This window comes from Falco cherrug, chromosome 10 (assembly GCF_023634085.1).
Source record: "Falco cherrug isolate bFalChe1 chromosome 10, bFalChe1.pri, whole genome shotgun sequence".
Classification (NCBI taxonomy): Eukaryota; Metazoa; Chordata; class Aves; order Falconiformes; family Falconidae; genus Falco; species Falco cherrug.
Window position 1 is genome coordinate 5,454,252 of NC_073706.1, and position 15,170 is coordinate 5,469,421.

General features: G+C 54.5%; 1 protein-coding gene across 5 annotated transcripts in view; it reads left to right on the plus strand.

Moving 5' to 3' along the window:
* PLCG1 (phospholipase C gamma 1) overlaps nt 1–15,170 on the plus strand; it is a 48,899-nt gene that overhangs the window by 24,623 nt on the left and 9,106 nt on the right. For all 5 annotated transcript variants that reach the window (XM_055721921.1, XM_055721923.1, XM_055721922.1 and 2 more), the window contains exons 5-19: nt 4,784–4,868; nt 5,708–5,791; nt 6,133–6,155; nt 7,355–7,427; nt 8,486–8,587; nt 9,349–9,467; nt 10,266–10,351; nt 10,682–10,802; nt 11,241–11,409; nt 11,817–11,939; nt 12,878–12,979; nt 13,212–13,399; nt 13,699–13,899; nt 14,365–14,484; nt 14,793–14,973. In XM_055721921.1, the coding sequence (XP_055577896.1) occupies nt 4,784–4,868; nt 5,708–5,791; nt 6,133–6,155; nt 7,355–7,427; nt 8,486–8,587; nt 9,349–9,467; nt 10,266–10,351; nt 10,682–10,802; nt 11,241–11,409; nt 11,817–11,939; nt 12,878–12,979; nt 13,212–13,399; nt 13,699–13,899; nt 14,365–14,484; nt 14,793–14,973 (1,777 nt within the window). The remainder of the gene's footprint in view (nt 1–4,783; nt 4,869–5,707; nt 5,792–6,132; nt 6,156–7,354; nt 7,428–8,485; nt 8,588–9,348; nt 9,468–10,265; nt 10,352–10,681; nt 10,803–11,240; nt 11,410–11,816; nt 11,940–12,877; nt 12,980–13,211; nt 13,400–13,698; nt 13,900–14,364; nt 14,485–14,792; nt 14,974–15,170) is intronic.

The window sequence follows — 15,170 nt, forward strand, 5'->3', positions numbered from 1 at the left end:
GGACTTTTTGTTGGGTTCTTTAGGTTATTAATTTTCATTTCCAAGGAACTTTAAATCAAAGTCCCGGTACTTCCTTGGTTGATCTTTGCTGAATTAAAAAAGCGTTTAACAATGGTCTTGTTTCCCTGACCTGTTTCCCAGCTGTTCAGACCCAGTAACACCTTGAGAGCCCATAGCTGTGAAACACCCTCACCCCCAGCTGGCATCACCCAAGGAAGGTGACACCAAAGAGCCAACAGGCAGCTCTGGCCACCCCACCAGGGCTGAACAGGGTTGTGTTTGCTGCTTTTCACCCTGTTTGTTTTATTCTCCTTTGCTGAGGTCCTTGAGGCCATGGATCATCCTGCTGCTTGGCTTTTAGGCAGATGGGCTGCAGCAGGGCCACTACTGCTGTGGTTCTTGGGTGGATACTTAGTGATGTCCTAGCAGGTGAAACGTCATGCTTGAACCCATCACAAGGAGGTAAGGGAGGGGAACTGGGTCATGAGCCCTCATGAAGGGATGAGGGAAGGGACGTTTGCCTGTCAAGGAGGCGAGTTCCACCATGCTCTGTTTTGTGCCACTGCTGCCATAGCCTGCTTTACCTGGCCGTATGCCGCTGCCAGTCTTCTCTTCCCGAGGTGCTGTTATCTGCCTCCTTTCATCCCTGGGACGTGCTTTTCCCCCATGATGTTAACTGAGCCCATTAACCGTTCTGCATTGATTTCCTCGTTAATGTGCTCCCTTGGGGTAGGGGGATTCCTCCAGTCCTATCTGGAGAGGGCAGTGCCAGGGACATCACTTGCACATCAGCTCGTGCCCCCCGGCTGCAGTGGTCCATCTGCCCCCTGTATGTGCCCGGTGCCCAGGCAGGGCTCGCTGCAGAGCACCGGGCAGGACCCTGTGCTCCAGCGCATCCTCCGCTTGGTCCTCGCTGATGACATTTGATCTCGCACTGCTATTGATTTCCACGTTTCACCCCGAGCCCTGGAGTCTTTCTCATCCTTGCAGCAAAGCTCCTGCCAAAAAACTTGACCCACAAACCCGGCTGTCTGTGCCAGGGGGATGCTGCTGGGGAGTGATGGGTGACTGTGGTCGGACAGGTCAGTCCTGTGGATCAGCAGGCAAAAATCCCAGCTCCACACTTATCAGGAGAAGTGAGCAGCTCCCCTCATCCCACTTTGGTCCCCACTACCATGTCCCTCCCTCCCGGCTGCAGAGTGCTGCTCCATGACAGCCAGGACAGGCTGATGGCCCCACTGTCGGACTGCCAGGGGTTAAATACAACCTGTCTGCATCTCAGAGCAGAGCCGGAGTGTGTCGCATGGGGGAAACCCCACTGCATTGGACATTTTGGCTTTTGCAACGATTTATATCGTGGTGTGGCGAGAGCACCGCTGGGTGCACAAGGATTTTGTGGAGGAGGGATAAATCCTAGCTAGCAGAAGCAGAAAGGGAAAGAGTGGTGCTTTTAATCTGTGGCAGATGCTACACACCTTTCAAATCCAGGCTTCGGTTTTATACGCAGTGTACTGGTTTTCAGTGGTGACAGAGCAAAGTATTTCGTAATTCAGCAATGGAGAGCACTGAGGCAGGGGTGACTGCGTGGGGCTTTTGGGTAATGAATGCATGAGAAATGGAAAAAATTGGTCCTTTTTTCTCACCTGGTTATACAGTAAAACTGATAAAATGGCATCCTGACAGGACGAAAGAAATCGCATGTATAGATTCGTCTGCCCGAGGCATGATCAGCAGAGCTGAAAGGCAGCCTGTTGCATCTCTCTTCTTGTTTTTCTTAATTTCATCTTTCTATTAGCATTTAGAATTAAGGTAACAAAATAGAGTATATTCCTTACCTGTCAATCAAGGGGAGAGGTTTCAGTGTAAACTGCTTAATTGGAAGAGCTGCTGCTCCAGCCCAGGCAGCAAAAGGAGCAAAACAGCAATAGAGGGGCAATGTGGGAAGACTGTGGGTCTCCCCATTTTACAAGCATCATGTGTTTTCTGCAAAGTAGGGGCAGAAGTTATGGGGCACATACATCTCTCAGACGAAATCTTTCCCCTTACGAGGCATTTCAGCGTTAACTTTGGTGTCGCTGGGCTCTTTGCTTTTACTTCTCAGTCTGGAAACGGGTTTGAAAAGAGAACAGTGAGTTGGGGTTTTTTGTTGCTTTGTGGGTTTTTTTTTTCAAACCACTTCTTTTGCAAATCATCCTTGGTCCTTTCCAGAACGGGCAGGTTTCTGGCAGCTGAAGAAATCATTCCTGGCATTCATGGACCCCGCACTCACCCTGCGCCCCAGCCTCCTGCGCCAGAACCCTTTCCTTTCTGCCTTCTCCCGGCTGGGTGCCTGTGCGTACCTTCCAGCACGCCGGCAGATGTTGGCTGTTTTCACTGGCTGCTGGGCCTTCGGGTATTTGTTTTTCCAAGGGAGGTTAGGTGGAAAGAGGAGGATAACAGGATGTTGGGGTTTTTTTCCTAACTGCTGTGGGGGAGACTGTTTCACCTCTAGCTAGGAGAGCTGCCCGTTGCTGGGAGCCGTTACAGGCTGGAGGAGGGGGGAATGTTTTCATCCCCTGTGAGAGGGCTGGATCTGTCCTTTGGCCTGTTTGTCATGAAACCTTAAAAACCTTCCATAGAAGAAGTTATTCATTTGCTTTTTTACTTTCTAGTCTCAAAATACTACCAAGCTGTTTATCGAAGGTTGCCAACACTTCATTAATAAAACACAGTAAATAAAATCCTTCCGTGCCCCATCCTCCTACTGAAGCGGAGAGGGAAGTGTCGGTAACAGCTTTTACAGGGTTTGCTCTCGCTTCCTCTGGTGCCATCACATCGGTGAGCAGTGCCATGGTGCCACACCTCCCTGTGAAGCAGTCCAGCATCACCAGAGCCAGGCGCTGGCTCCAGCGGGTCTCCAGCCTGCTGCCTGCTGCCGCAGCCCCTCCTGCCCTTTTCCCAAGAGCTTTTTTGTAGCCTCAGCCTCCCACCAAGGGGAGATTGCTGCTGGGTGGCCTGGATACTCTGGGTGTCCCATCAGGAGTCCCATGAGAGCTGTTGCATGCTGTGGTCCCTGATGTGTGAGAGCATCTCTCGTGAGCCACCAATGTGCTGGCTCGTTCCCCCCCACATCACCTAATTTCCCTGTCACCCAGGACCCCGTAGCTGGGACCCCCCCTGCCCTGGGGGCTGCAGAGCACCCTGCTTGTGGCCATGGAGCTGGGTGTGTTGGAGGAGGGAAGGGGCAGGCTCCCCTCCCCAAAACGTTTGCCCTGAGCCCCCGGCATAACTCTTCTGCTGGGGGAGGTGGAGGTGCAGGGAGGAGATAACCAAAGCTGCTGCTTGTGCTGAGAGCGTGTCGCTGGCTCTGTAGCTCACACAGCCAGGAGGGGAGGGGGGGCTGGTGCCATTTGTCAGCTTTTTTTTTTTTTCCTGTCCTGCCAACGAGTGGCAGGATGCTGCCTGTACAGTCTCGGCCGGGTGCTGGCCCTGGCCACCGCACGGGAGCTGGGCCAGGTCCTGCTCTGGCCGTGCGTGCGTCCCGGTCCCCTGTGGCTCCGAGCCCAGAAACAAGGGCTCTCTGTGTCCCACTGGTCTCTGCAGCGCCTGACACCAGCCAGTTTCTCCCTCTCCCTGGGGCTCTCTCCTCCTCCTGTGTGGTTTGAGATCACCCTGTTTTCAGGGAAGAGCCAAAAGAGACGCATCGCTGCAGGTGACAGTGTGCGCCTGGGTTAAAACCTCTGCCTGGGACATCTGCCCTGGCACGCTTATATTTGCACCCCAAAGCTGTAAGCTTCCAGGGTCAGCCCTGCCCTACGCCTTGTGGGACGGAGGAGCATCCTGTAGGGTCCTGGGCTCCCACGCACGCAGTGGGGGGCAAAAGCAGCATCTGTGATTGCTGGGGCGGACTCGGAGGACTTGCTTTTAAGGGAGGAGCTGCCAGAAAATGATTGCACGCAGACCTTTCAGCTTCTTACATGTTGCAGATGGGAGGCATCCACATTCTTCCTCGCTGCAGGGCTGTTGCCCCATGGGGGGACAACGCCAGAGCAGGCAGGGGCAGCCCAGGTCTGTCTCTGCCCACCTGGGGTCCTGCTCGGGGTTGGCACCGGAGCCCTCCTGGTCCAGGAACCGGCACGTTGGTGCAAATGGCCTTGGGGGGAGGACAGCCACGCCGGCTGCCCGTGCCAGTGGTGCGTGTGGCAGTGGCTGGGGGAGTGCAGCTGAGCACGACGTGGCAGTGCTGTGCCTGTGGCTAAACACTCAAAATGGCTTTTTTTCCTCTCTTCAGGATAAAATTAGCTGGGTCCAAACCACTTGCACAGCCTACCCTCCTCCAGCTCCTTCTGCAGGCCGGGGAGTGGGTTTTGGAAGGAATCTGGTCACCCAGCATCCATGTTGGGACACAGATCCTTGAAAAATGCTTCTTCCTGATTGTTCCTCTAAAGCAGCAGGTGCTGTGTGCCTGTTGTGGCATCGGCTCGAGTGGGCTGAGGGTGCTGGGGCTTGCCCTGCAGTGTTAGGAGCTTGCAGGCGTGGTGTCTGCAGTTCCCATTGGCATGCCAGCACCTCTCTCTGCTCCGCACGTGCAGCATGGATGCAGGGTTCAGTGGAAAACGTTCTTCTGTTCTGCCTTTCATCCCAATCCTGCATCCTTCGGGGGTCACACATCTGTCCTTGTGCATCACAGCTGATGCCCCTTTGGGCATGGCTGCTCCGTGCATGTGGTGTCCTGGTCCCAGGGTGAGAGCCCTCCTTCCCAGACCTCCTGAGCGTGTTTCCCCTCTTTCCCCTGCCGAGCCAGGATCTCCGCCAAGGATCTGAAGAACATGCTGTCTCAGGTCAACTACCGGGTCCCCAACATGAGGTTCCTGCGGGAGAGACTCACGGTGAGTGTCTGACCCCTCTGCTCTCCCAGTTAGCACTGGGGACCCTTGGCAGTCTGTTGCCTGCCTGTGAACAAAACCCGGTGGTGGCTGAACTCCCACAGTACGTTTGCATATTGCAGAGGCTCCCAGCCTTTCCTGGGAGGGCCCCCACCCACGGCGGCGACTGAAGAGGTGCCAGCTCCCGCTGGGTGCTGCACCCTGCCCTGTTTGTGGCCAGCACCCTCTCTTCACCCCATCCTGCCTCCCCCACTCCCCACATTGCTCCTGTCTCCTGTCGCGGGCTTTGTGCTGGTGGGGTAGAGTGCAGGAGGACAGGCAGTGAGGTCAGGTCCTGCAACCCACTGCCCCTGAGGGATGGGTGGCTGGCTCTGCCAGCATCCCTGCAGACCCCTGAATGAAGGGTCATCCCGTGATGACCAGCCATTTCCACCAGCACTGGGCTCCCCGACCAAAGAGCTGTGTCCAAAGGAGAGCGTGCACTTCAGGTCTTGCAGTTTCCAGACGCTTCAGATGCTCTGCAACAAAAATCTAAAATAATCCTTTCGTAGCTATTCAAGTAAGCGGTAATGCTTTTATCAGCGCTGCGATGCCTTTATGTGGGTAGGCTTGGGGAGTGGCGTAACTCGGTTTAGGATGTGCCTGTGTCCTGGGCACTGCAGGGTCCCTCTGGCCCCAGCAGAGATGTGCTAGCGGTAGGAGGCAAAGTCTGGCCAGGTTCTGGTCTTTTCCTCCTGCTTTTTAACCCAGGAATCCTGGTGAGAGGAGATACTCCTTGGGCCATGCAGAGTTGCTTGTGGCCCCTGTAAAACCTCAGGTGTTTTGTTGTTTTTTTTCCCCAGGACGTGGAGCAGAGGAACGGGGATATCACATACGGGCAGTTTGCACAGCTGTACCGCAGCCTGATGTTCAGCGCCCAGAAAATGGTAAGAGCTGAATTCTCCAGGGCTGGGAAGGGGACGGAGAGACTGTATTTGTTACTGGGCATTCCCTCTTAATTTCCTTTTTAACCCTGCTGCCCTCGGCTAATAGCTTTTGTCTCCTACCTCTGGGCCACGGATGATGGGGAATAAAGAATTTATTACTTTAAGCTGGTTAGCACGGGCTGCTGGGGATGGGGGGGGCGGTGGATGAGCAATGGCTGTAAGGAAAGCTGAGCTGCCCTGCGCTGGTTTGCTGCCCCCACTACCTTCTCGATCAATTTGTGTTTTCACATATGGTGGTGAGATTGAGTGCAAACCTAATGCTTGTGCTTACTCTTTTGCAGATGGATGTCCCGTTCCTAGAAAGGTGGATAATACTCTGTATTTGCTGGGGAGGGGGCTGTTTTCTTTTGCTTCGTAAAATGCTTTGGTGCCTGCAGCAGCATGTTGGGGATGAGGCATGCTGTGTACCTCTTGCCACCGTGCTGCTTGTGTTTTTGCATTTGAATAAGCATCTTTGCTGTAGACACTCAGCTTGGGTCTGTATGGGCTCTCTTCCTCCCAGACATCCCACTGAGATCCAGCTCAGGTCAGCCGCCTCCAGAAGCAGTCGGTTGGTTTATGTGAATGAGTCAGACCTTGAGCCATCTCCCAGAGGTGGTCCTCGTGGCTGGGGCTGGTTGGCCACAGCACCAGGGGCTGTGCAGGCTGTGCGCAGTGCATTCCCTCTGGCTCCTCTCCGGGCAGTGCCGGTGGTACCACGGCCAGCTGAGCCCTTCCCTGCCCTGTGCGCATCTCAGCCTTGATAAGAAGAGTTTGAATTTAGATATGGAAGCTGAAGAGTGTTAACTTGTCCAGATAATTCCCCATGGTTTCCTCTCTTTTTTTCCTATAACCATAGAAAAGAGTTGGCAGGAACCTCAGCAGACCAGCTGGTTCATCCCTCTGCCCAGGGCAGCCAGTGCTGCCCGGTCCATTTCTGGTTTTTTTTGGTGTTAGTCCCCAGCATAGCCCTCGGCTATCCATTATGGCTTGGTACGTTCACAGACAAGTCTTTTGGTATAATCCTCTACAAAGTTCCCTCCTTCATTCCCTGCCTTGCTTCCTTGAGTCCATGTCCTCTGGATACCTGTAGGTCTGTCCTGTCTACAATCACCCCTGGACTGCCCTCCCCCTAGTATGTTCTTTTCACTTTTGTACAAGACAGACCCTCTGTGATATTTTTTTTTTTTTTTTTTGCACAAGTCAGTCCCTCTGATGATTTTTGCTGCCATTCACCAGAGTTTCATGTTATCGTGCCCTTGGCAGTGTGAATCCTGGATGGCTCCTGGAGCAGTCCCTGGCTCTGAGATGTGGATGTATAATCTCAGCTGCTGTGTGTTTGCTGTCCTGCCCTCCTCAGCTCTCTCTGCTCATCCCACTCTGCTCTCACAGCGCTGTTTGCTCGGGGCACATCTTGCTTGCACGTGCCATGGTGGTTGTGGATGGCATCTCGCATGATGCTGGTAACAGCTGGTCGTAATGTGCTGCATGAGTGACCAAAGCTTCTCTCTCTCTGCTTGTCAGGGGTGGAGAAAGGTCTGAGCACTTCAGGGTGTCGCTGATGGAGTTGCAGAAGTTCTTGGTGGAGTACCAGAGGGTGAGCTCAACACAGACCCAGAGGAGGGGTGAAGGGGGTAGGCACTGGTGTCGGTAGGGATCCAGTACTCCAAGGGTAGCCTGGCTGTGGAGCTGGGATGATTCGGTCCTAAGGTGCTCTGCCTGGCACGGCCACAACCTGAGCGCATCCTTCCTGGAGCAGGAGGTAATGCAGGGGGAGCACTGGTGAGGGTAAACCTGGCCTGAGCTGGGTACCCTGGTCAGAAAAGGGACCTGAGAGGAGCAAAGGTCCCAGGAGGGAGGAACTGGTCTGTGGAGACTTACCCAGTCCCTGTGACATTGGCTGGTTCCTGAAGGTTTGCAGCAGCCGAAGCGTCATGGTCTGTCCTGTCTACTTGGGAGGTCTCAGCAGCTCCTGAGGAGCATCCGATGGATTCGATTGCTGACTTTTCCCTTTAAAAGTGACCTCAGGTCATTCACCAAGCACAGCATGCATGCTTGGACATGCACACAGGCGCAAGCAGTGCATTTGTGGGCAGCGCAGACCCTTAAATTTGACTCTTGCCAGGCTCCCATCTCGTTGCTGGTCTCCTCCAAGAGGATGGGGGTGGCTGGCGAAAACACTGCCCTGCCTCATGTGAGAGCAGAGGCCTCCTGCTTTGCACCATCCTCCCCGCCCCCCGCCCCCGTCGTCCCCTCTGCCATCTCCCTGCCCATGGTCTGCAGCAAGCAGAGTTAACCAGCAAGGAGATGCAGCCGTTTTGATGGCCAAATGAAAGACACCCAGGGAGAGAGAGGAGCAAAAGGAAGCTGAGTTGGCTTCTGCTGCTGGAGGAGGAGGGAAGGCAGATGTGTGCAAAGGAGAGAAAGATGCATAGCGTTGAGAAAATGAAGACCACTTAGAAACAGGGCAGATTTCTGCAGTTACGTGCTATCCGGCATTTGTGCTGACAGTTGAATTCCTGGCAGAGACGGTTTTGCATTAAAAACTGCCTCCTTAATTGTTAAAGCTTCTAGCTGGATGAGTAGTGCATGGTTTTGAATAGCACTTTCTGAATTTTTATATTTTATTTTTTTTTGTCTCTCTTGGGTTTGCAGGAGCTCTGGGCTGAAGATGCCCTTCAGGTACAGGAATTCATGTTCAACTTTCTGAGGGACCCTTTGAGGGAGATTGACGAGCCTTATTTCACTCTGGATGAAGTAAGACACCTTGAATGCTAGTGTGTGTGGAGTGGGGTGGAGAGGGTGTGATATCCTGGGTGCGATGAGTGATGGCTCTGCTGTCTGTGTCTTCGCTACAGGGTGGTGATGCTTAGGGGATTGCAGCTCCTGCAAGCTGCGGTGCTGTATGAGGTGAATGCGGTGGGTCACCACGTTGCACAAGAGGGGTGCGAGGGGTTGGCAAAGGGAAAGGCTTAGGGGCTCTCCCCGTGCTGAATGTGTGCAGCTGGGAGTGCTCATCGAGCAGGTCGTTTGGAGGAGGAAAGGGGCTGCATTTGGCTTAATGCCCCTTTGGGGCATGTGAGGGTCTTCTCAAAGCAAGAAGAGCTGAAAACAAAAGAATAAAAACAACCAGAGATGACCATGTCACTGGCTCTCTGGACCGACTCCCACGCAAAGGTTCCTTCACCCACATGGCTTTAGTGAGCTATTGCCTGTCATGTGAGCCACAAAATAAAATGCAGAGCAATTAATTCATCTCCGGCTGGGTCAAAGGATTTGTACGTAGGTATTTGGCGCAGCTCAGATGATAGGTGGCAATGCCTAAGCTGTGGTTACTCAAGCGTGCTGGGTCAGGTAGCTTGTGTGCTGTCTTGGTTGCCTCTGGTCGGTCTGCGCTGAGCTTAGAAAATAGCCACATGCTCGGAGGCTGCTGGTGTGGAGGGTGAGTCGTGTGTGAAGCTAAACTACAGCACCAGCTCCTCGGCACTATTAACACGCTTCTGTTTCTTCCTGAGCAGTTTCTCACCTTCCTGTTTTCCAAAGAGAACAGCATCTGGAACTCGCAACTGGACATGGTGTGTCTGGAGAACATGAACAACCCCCTCTCGCATTACTGGATCTCCTCCTCACACAACACGTAAGGATTAGGGGATGGCTCTCTCCACCCGTCTGCTCCCGGCGTCCTCTTCCCCTCTGCCAGGGTGGGATTCTCCTGATTTTGCCCAATCCCAGTGATGGGTCAAGTAGACTTTTCCAAACCAGGGTCAGTCTCATCAGAGACCTTCCTCTTGGTGCCCCGATCCTCCCTCCATTGTTTAACCATCAATGTTTTGCTCGGACATTGTCAGCACCACACATCTGCACAGACTGATTTCTTACCATTAGCAATGTCATCTTCCACAGCCTCTTTGGACAAATGTGATAAAAATCTGGCAGGCTGAAACTGGCCATTTTCCTTCTGTGCTGCTAGGATAATCTTGCAGGAGCTGCTCGCTTTGCAGACGGGCCCTGTCTGTGCTGCCCGCTCATGGGCTGCAGTCGCAGCACCTTAGCCCAGGTGTACAGGATGGAGAGCCCAGGCCAGCTGGGCAGCCTGGGGGCCAGGCAGCGAGCTCCTGTCTGCCTGCAAGAGCTGCTCTAACCCTGCTCTCAGGCTGCTTCTGCCCGGTACAAGGGCTTTTCCCTGGCACTGACGCTGCCATCGCTCTGTGAGGCTTACCTCAAGAGCTAGCAGAAAGGCTGGACCTCAGAGCCGAGCTTGCAGCCCCCTGCAGTAGGGGCAGAGTTGAACCCCCCGCTGGGGGAAGGTGGCAGGTCTGGAGGAACGTCGCTGCTGCCACCCCTTACATGGCGGAGGCAGGGCTGCCGTGTCCCCGTGGGCACCCGCAGCTGCCGTGAGCGCGTTGCCTTGCTGATGTGTTCTCTCACCTGAAAGGTACCTGACAGGGGACCAGTTCTCGAGCGAGTCCTCGCTGGAGGCGTACGCCCGCTGTTTGCGCATGGGATGCCGGTGTATCGAGTGTGAGTACCCAGGGCCAGCCCTTCTGTCCCCATCGTCGTGATAGCTTGTGGTGGGTGGGGAAGGCTTCGTGGGGAAGGCAGGGTGGAAGGTTGGTGTGCCAGTGGCAGCATTGTCACCATGATGTGCCGAAAGGCCTGTGGCTGGTTCCTTTGTGGGGCTGGGGTGTACGTGCCTGAGCTTTTGCTTCCACAGAAAGATCTGGACTCTCATCTCCCTCCTTATTGTGATCCAGTGTGGTTCCCAGCAGCGCTTACTTCAGTCCATCTCATGTCCATGTCCTGCCTGTATTCCAGCCCTTGAGCTAAGTGTCTGCCATGGGTCTCTTTCAGTGGATTGCTGGGACGGTCCCGATGGGATGCCAGTCATCTACCATGGACACACCTTAACCACCAAGATCAAGTTCTCTGACGTCTTGGTCACTATCAAGGAGCATGCCTTTGTCACCTCTGAGTGAGTACAGCAGGGACCTGGACTTCAGCTAGCAGAGCTGCCAGGGAAGCAGAGAGAGGGTAGAGCCAACACTGTAGCAAGGTGAAGCCCACCTTTATCTGGAGATCCAGCACAAGACCACATGCCTGGGACTCGGTGGGAAGAAAGCGTGCTGTTGCACCTCCCAGCCAAAGGGAGATTTCTCCCAGAGAAAAGTTGTGGGAGGGAAAGCTTCTGGTAAACCCCAGTACTTTGCCAGTCCTCCCCTCTGTGCATTGCGCGCAGCGGTGGGAACACCTTGCTGTAGGGTGGTTACACAGAATGCTCAGGACAGCACAGATCACTGTTGATGCACGCTGCTCTTTGAGGGCACAGAGGTTAGGTTTTTGAAATGGAATTTGGAAGGCATTAGTTCCATCTAGATGCCATGCTGGTTCTGAGGGCTTTTTCTCCTCCCAGTTTCCCTGTCATTCTGTCCATTGAGGACCACTGCAGCATTGCTCAGCAGAGAAACATGGCTCAGAATTTCAAGAAGGTCTTTGGGGACATGCTCTTGACCAAGCCAGTAGATATTTCTGCTGACGGCCTTCCCTCTCCAAACCAGCTCAAGAGGAAGATCCTTATCAAGGTGAACTCCCTTCCCCAGCAAGGCTCCTAATTGGAGAGGGTGGGAGCAGATGGGGTGAGGGTGGGGCACCCAGGGCAGCCCCTTACCTCTGGATGGGATTGGTTGGAAGTGGAGACCTGGTGCTAAAACGAATTGGAGACAAAGAGCTCTCTTGCTTCAGAGGAGCTGCTGGGAAATGAGCTCAGCATCCTGAGTTCTGCCTTTCTGGAGAGCTTGGGGGAGGTTGGTCTTTCTGCTGCAGGAATTGCCTCTGGGAACAAAGGGTGGGACTTCAGAGCCATTTGGTGATCTCTGTCACATGGGTCCTTTTAGTCTGGAGGGACCCACTGCAGCAGACTTGGAGTCTGAGAGTTGTTCACTAGGAAATCCATGCTGCTTTTCCGTGCCTGACCACTCTCGCCCCACAGCACAAGAAGCTGGCAGAGGGCAGTGCTTACGAGGAGCTACCCACGTCTGTCATGTATTCAGAGAATGACATCAGCAACTCCATCAAGAACGGGATCCTCTACCTGGAAGACCCCATCAATCACGTATGTCTCTGCTGCTGTCACCCTGGCCCCGCTCTGTGGGCTCCATAAATGACACGGTAACTCCGCAAGGCACTGCGTGGTGCTGGAAGGGCTGTGGTGCAAACGATCTGAGAGGCCGTTGGTCTATCCTGTTTCTCAGGAGACTTTGGAGGCTGGGGGAGTTTTTATGCTGGCTATCTCCTGTGCTCTTCCCTAGGCATCTCCTGTTGGCCCTTGTTAGAGGCAGAAGGCTGAGCTAGAGGGAGCTCTGGGCTGATGCGCTGCAGCTGCTCTTGTGTAATCCGTATAGCCTGTTATCTGTTGCTGCAGTAAGTTCTAGCGATGGCCTGCGTTTCTAGACCTGCCTGCCTCCTACCAAGTGCCTACACACCTAACACACCTAAATGAGCATTCTGCTTTCTAAAGCGCCGAGCATTCGTTTTAGTGTGTCTCTTTACTTATACACAGTCCACCTCTTCAGCTGCTTTGCTTTGCTGAGGATCTGTCAGGCAAAGTCATGTGCAAACAAAACAGGTTTTTGGAAAATAGGAAAGTGCAATGGTAAAAATGCATAACCTTCCCTGATATCCTCATCTCTGATAGCCCCCGTGCTGAATCCATGCAGAGTGTTTTCTTTTTGCATTGATTTGCTCTTCATTTGGTCATCTCCTTTTAACACATGCTGGGACGTTTGCAGTGTGATCTGCAGTCACTTTGTGTGTAAGAGCTACCACATGCTGGGTTTTTTTGCTACTGATAAATCATGCTTTGGATCTGGGGGATGTCTTGGAAGCTCCTGCGACTCCACAGAAATCAGTGTCGCTGGTGACTGTCCTTTGCAAACCTGATCACCCCTCACTGCTTGTGCTGATCAGGAAGAGATGAACCCATGGATGGGTGGTGGGCCAGCTCGGTGGATCCGCAGGGGGTCTCTTTGCCCAGAGTTTGTTTCCTTCCAGGAGTGGAACCCACATTACTTTGTCCTGACCAGCAGCAAGATCTATTACTCTGGGGAGACAACCAGTGACCAAGGAAATGAGGATGAGGAAGAGCAAAAGGAGGTGAGGGCTCCCTTGCATGATGGTGAGTTGTGCCCCTGTGGAGAGGACTTGACTGCCCAAGGGCCTGAGCATCTCCACTGCCAGCTGACTTCAGGGGGAGATCCCGTGGCGGGAAGGGTGGGAGCTGCTTCAGAAACCCCCTGGTCCTGGTTGGAAGACCCCAAGCAGGGCAGACTCCGGCACCACGAGCCTGCCATCAGTAAGCCAGGACGGTGGCTTTTCCCCCTGCCAGGTGAGCAACAGCACCGAGCTTCACTCCACGGAGAAGTGGTTTCACGGCAAGCTGGGAGCGGGACGCGACGGGCGGCACATCGCGGAGCGGCTGCTGACGGAGTACTGCATCGAGACGGGGGCCCCCGACGGCTCCTTCCTCGTCAGAGAGAGCGAGACCTTTGTTGGAGACTACACCCTCTCCTTCTGGTGAGGGCCACAGGCACCAGCCTGCTGCTCTGTGTCGCTTCTGGGGTAGTTTCATCTTGACGCTGTCTTTAGTGGTGGGGTCCCGTTCCCCGGTGGCCTGCAAGCAGGTTTCTTCCCCTCTTCTGTGGCCCAGCATCGTGTCAACTCGCTGTCCCAGTGCAGAAGGGTCGAGTCCCTTGGGATCCTTGCGCGATGGGTCTCCTGTGGGACAGGAATGCTGTGTCCAGGCTGGAGCTGTGCCCGCGGCAGGTGCATGATCTCCATGGATTACCCTGCTTTACCCCCTCCCTCTTCTGCAGGCGCAACGGCAAGGTACAGCACTGCCGGATCCACTCGCGGCAGGATGCCGGCAGCCCCAAGTTCTTCCTGACCGACAACCTGGTGTTCGACAGCCTGTACGACCTCATCACCCACTACCAGGAGGTGCCGCTGAGGTGCAACGAATTTGAGATGAGGCTGACTGAGCCCGTGCCACAGACCAATGCTCATGAGAGCAAAGAGTGAGTGTGTGTTTTGGAGGTGGTGGGTCATGTCCGCTGGGCAGATAGGACCTCATGGGGAGCCCTCCCAGATCTCTCCTCGGTCATTCCCTCCTTCTTGAGGCTCTCTGGTTGCCACTTGCTCCCTGCTGAGCTCTCTGTGTCACAGCAGCCACACGGGCCAGCTTCGTTGTCCATGGAGCTGGTTGTTGTGGAAGTTTGGTGCAAAGCCGGGAAGTACCAGGCTTGGTTGGGATGCCCTCGCCCACGTTGTGCATCACCACATGGCTCTGTTCCTGCCTGCCCCAGAAAGGAGAAGACAGCCCTGTTGCAGTGTTCCGTATATGATGATCTGGGCTCCCTGGCCTCCTTTTGAGGAGTCAGGCAGCTTGTAGGGGCTGGAGGAGAAGCCATGTGGCATGGCAGCGGTGTGGGGTGAGCTGGAGCTGTGGAGACCTGTGTGTGGTGACATGTCTTTCCTGAAAGGTGGTACCACGCCAACCTCACCCGGGCCCAAGCCGAGCACATGCTGATGAGGGTGCCACGCGACGGAGCCTTCCTGGTGCGCAAGAGGAGCGAGCCCAGCTCCTATGCCATCTCCTTCAGGTGTGTCCTGGGGAGAAGGGTGATGGGTGCGGGGGGTGGAACTGGGATGCTGCAGTGTGTGGGAGAGCAGGAGAGGGGCTGCGAGCCTGACACCAGGCTTCCCAGAGCTCTTCTCACTGCTAGATGGCCCTGGATAAATCCTATAGCCCCTTGAGAGCCTTTTAGACCCTGATCTTCCATCTTCTGATGGGAGATGGCTGTGCTCAGCAGCCAGCCCCAGGGCACCTTTTGCTTGGGTGTCTTTATTTTGGCAGAGACCTTCTCTTGCCAGGTGCCAAGTGGCTTCTCTCTTTCTTTCCACCTGCCAGGGCAGAAGGGAAGATCAAACACTGCCGAGTGCAGCAGGAGGGCCAGACTGTGCTGCTTGGCAACTCCGAGTTTGAGAGTCTTGTGGACTTGATCAGCTACTATGAAAAGCACCCACTGTACCGCAAGATGAAGCTGAGGTACCCCATCAATGAGGAGACGCTGGAGAAGATAGGGACAGCGGTGAGTGTGGGTGGCTGTTGGAAGAGCTAAGCCAAGGGGTGATGGACAGGTCCATTTTGAGCTGGTCCCTTGAAGGGGTGGTGTGTGAGCCATCCCTGTGCTTCCCAGTCCACACCTCTTGGGGCTTCATGCCCTGTTGGAAACACTGGGTTGAGTGAAATCTATTGCTGCTCCCCTGACCCAGGTCAGCAGGGAGT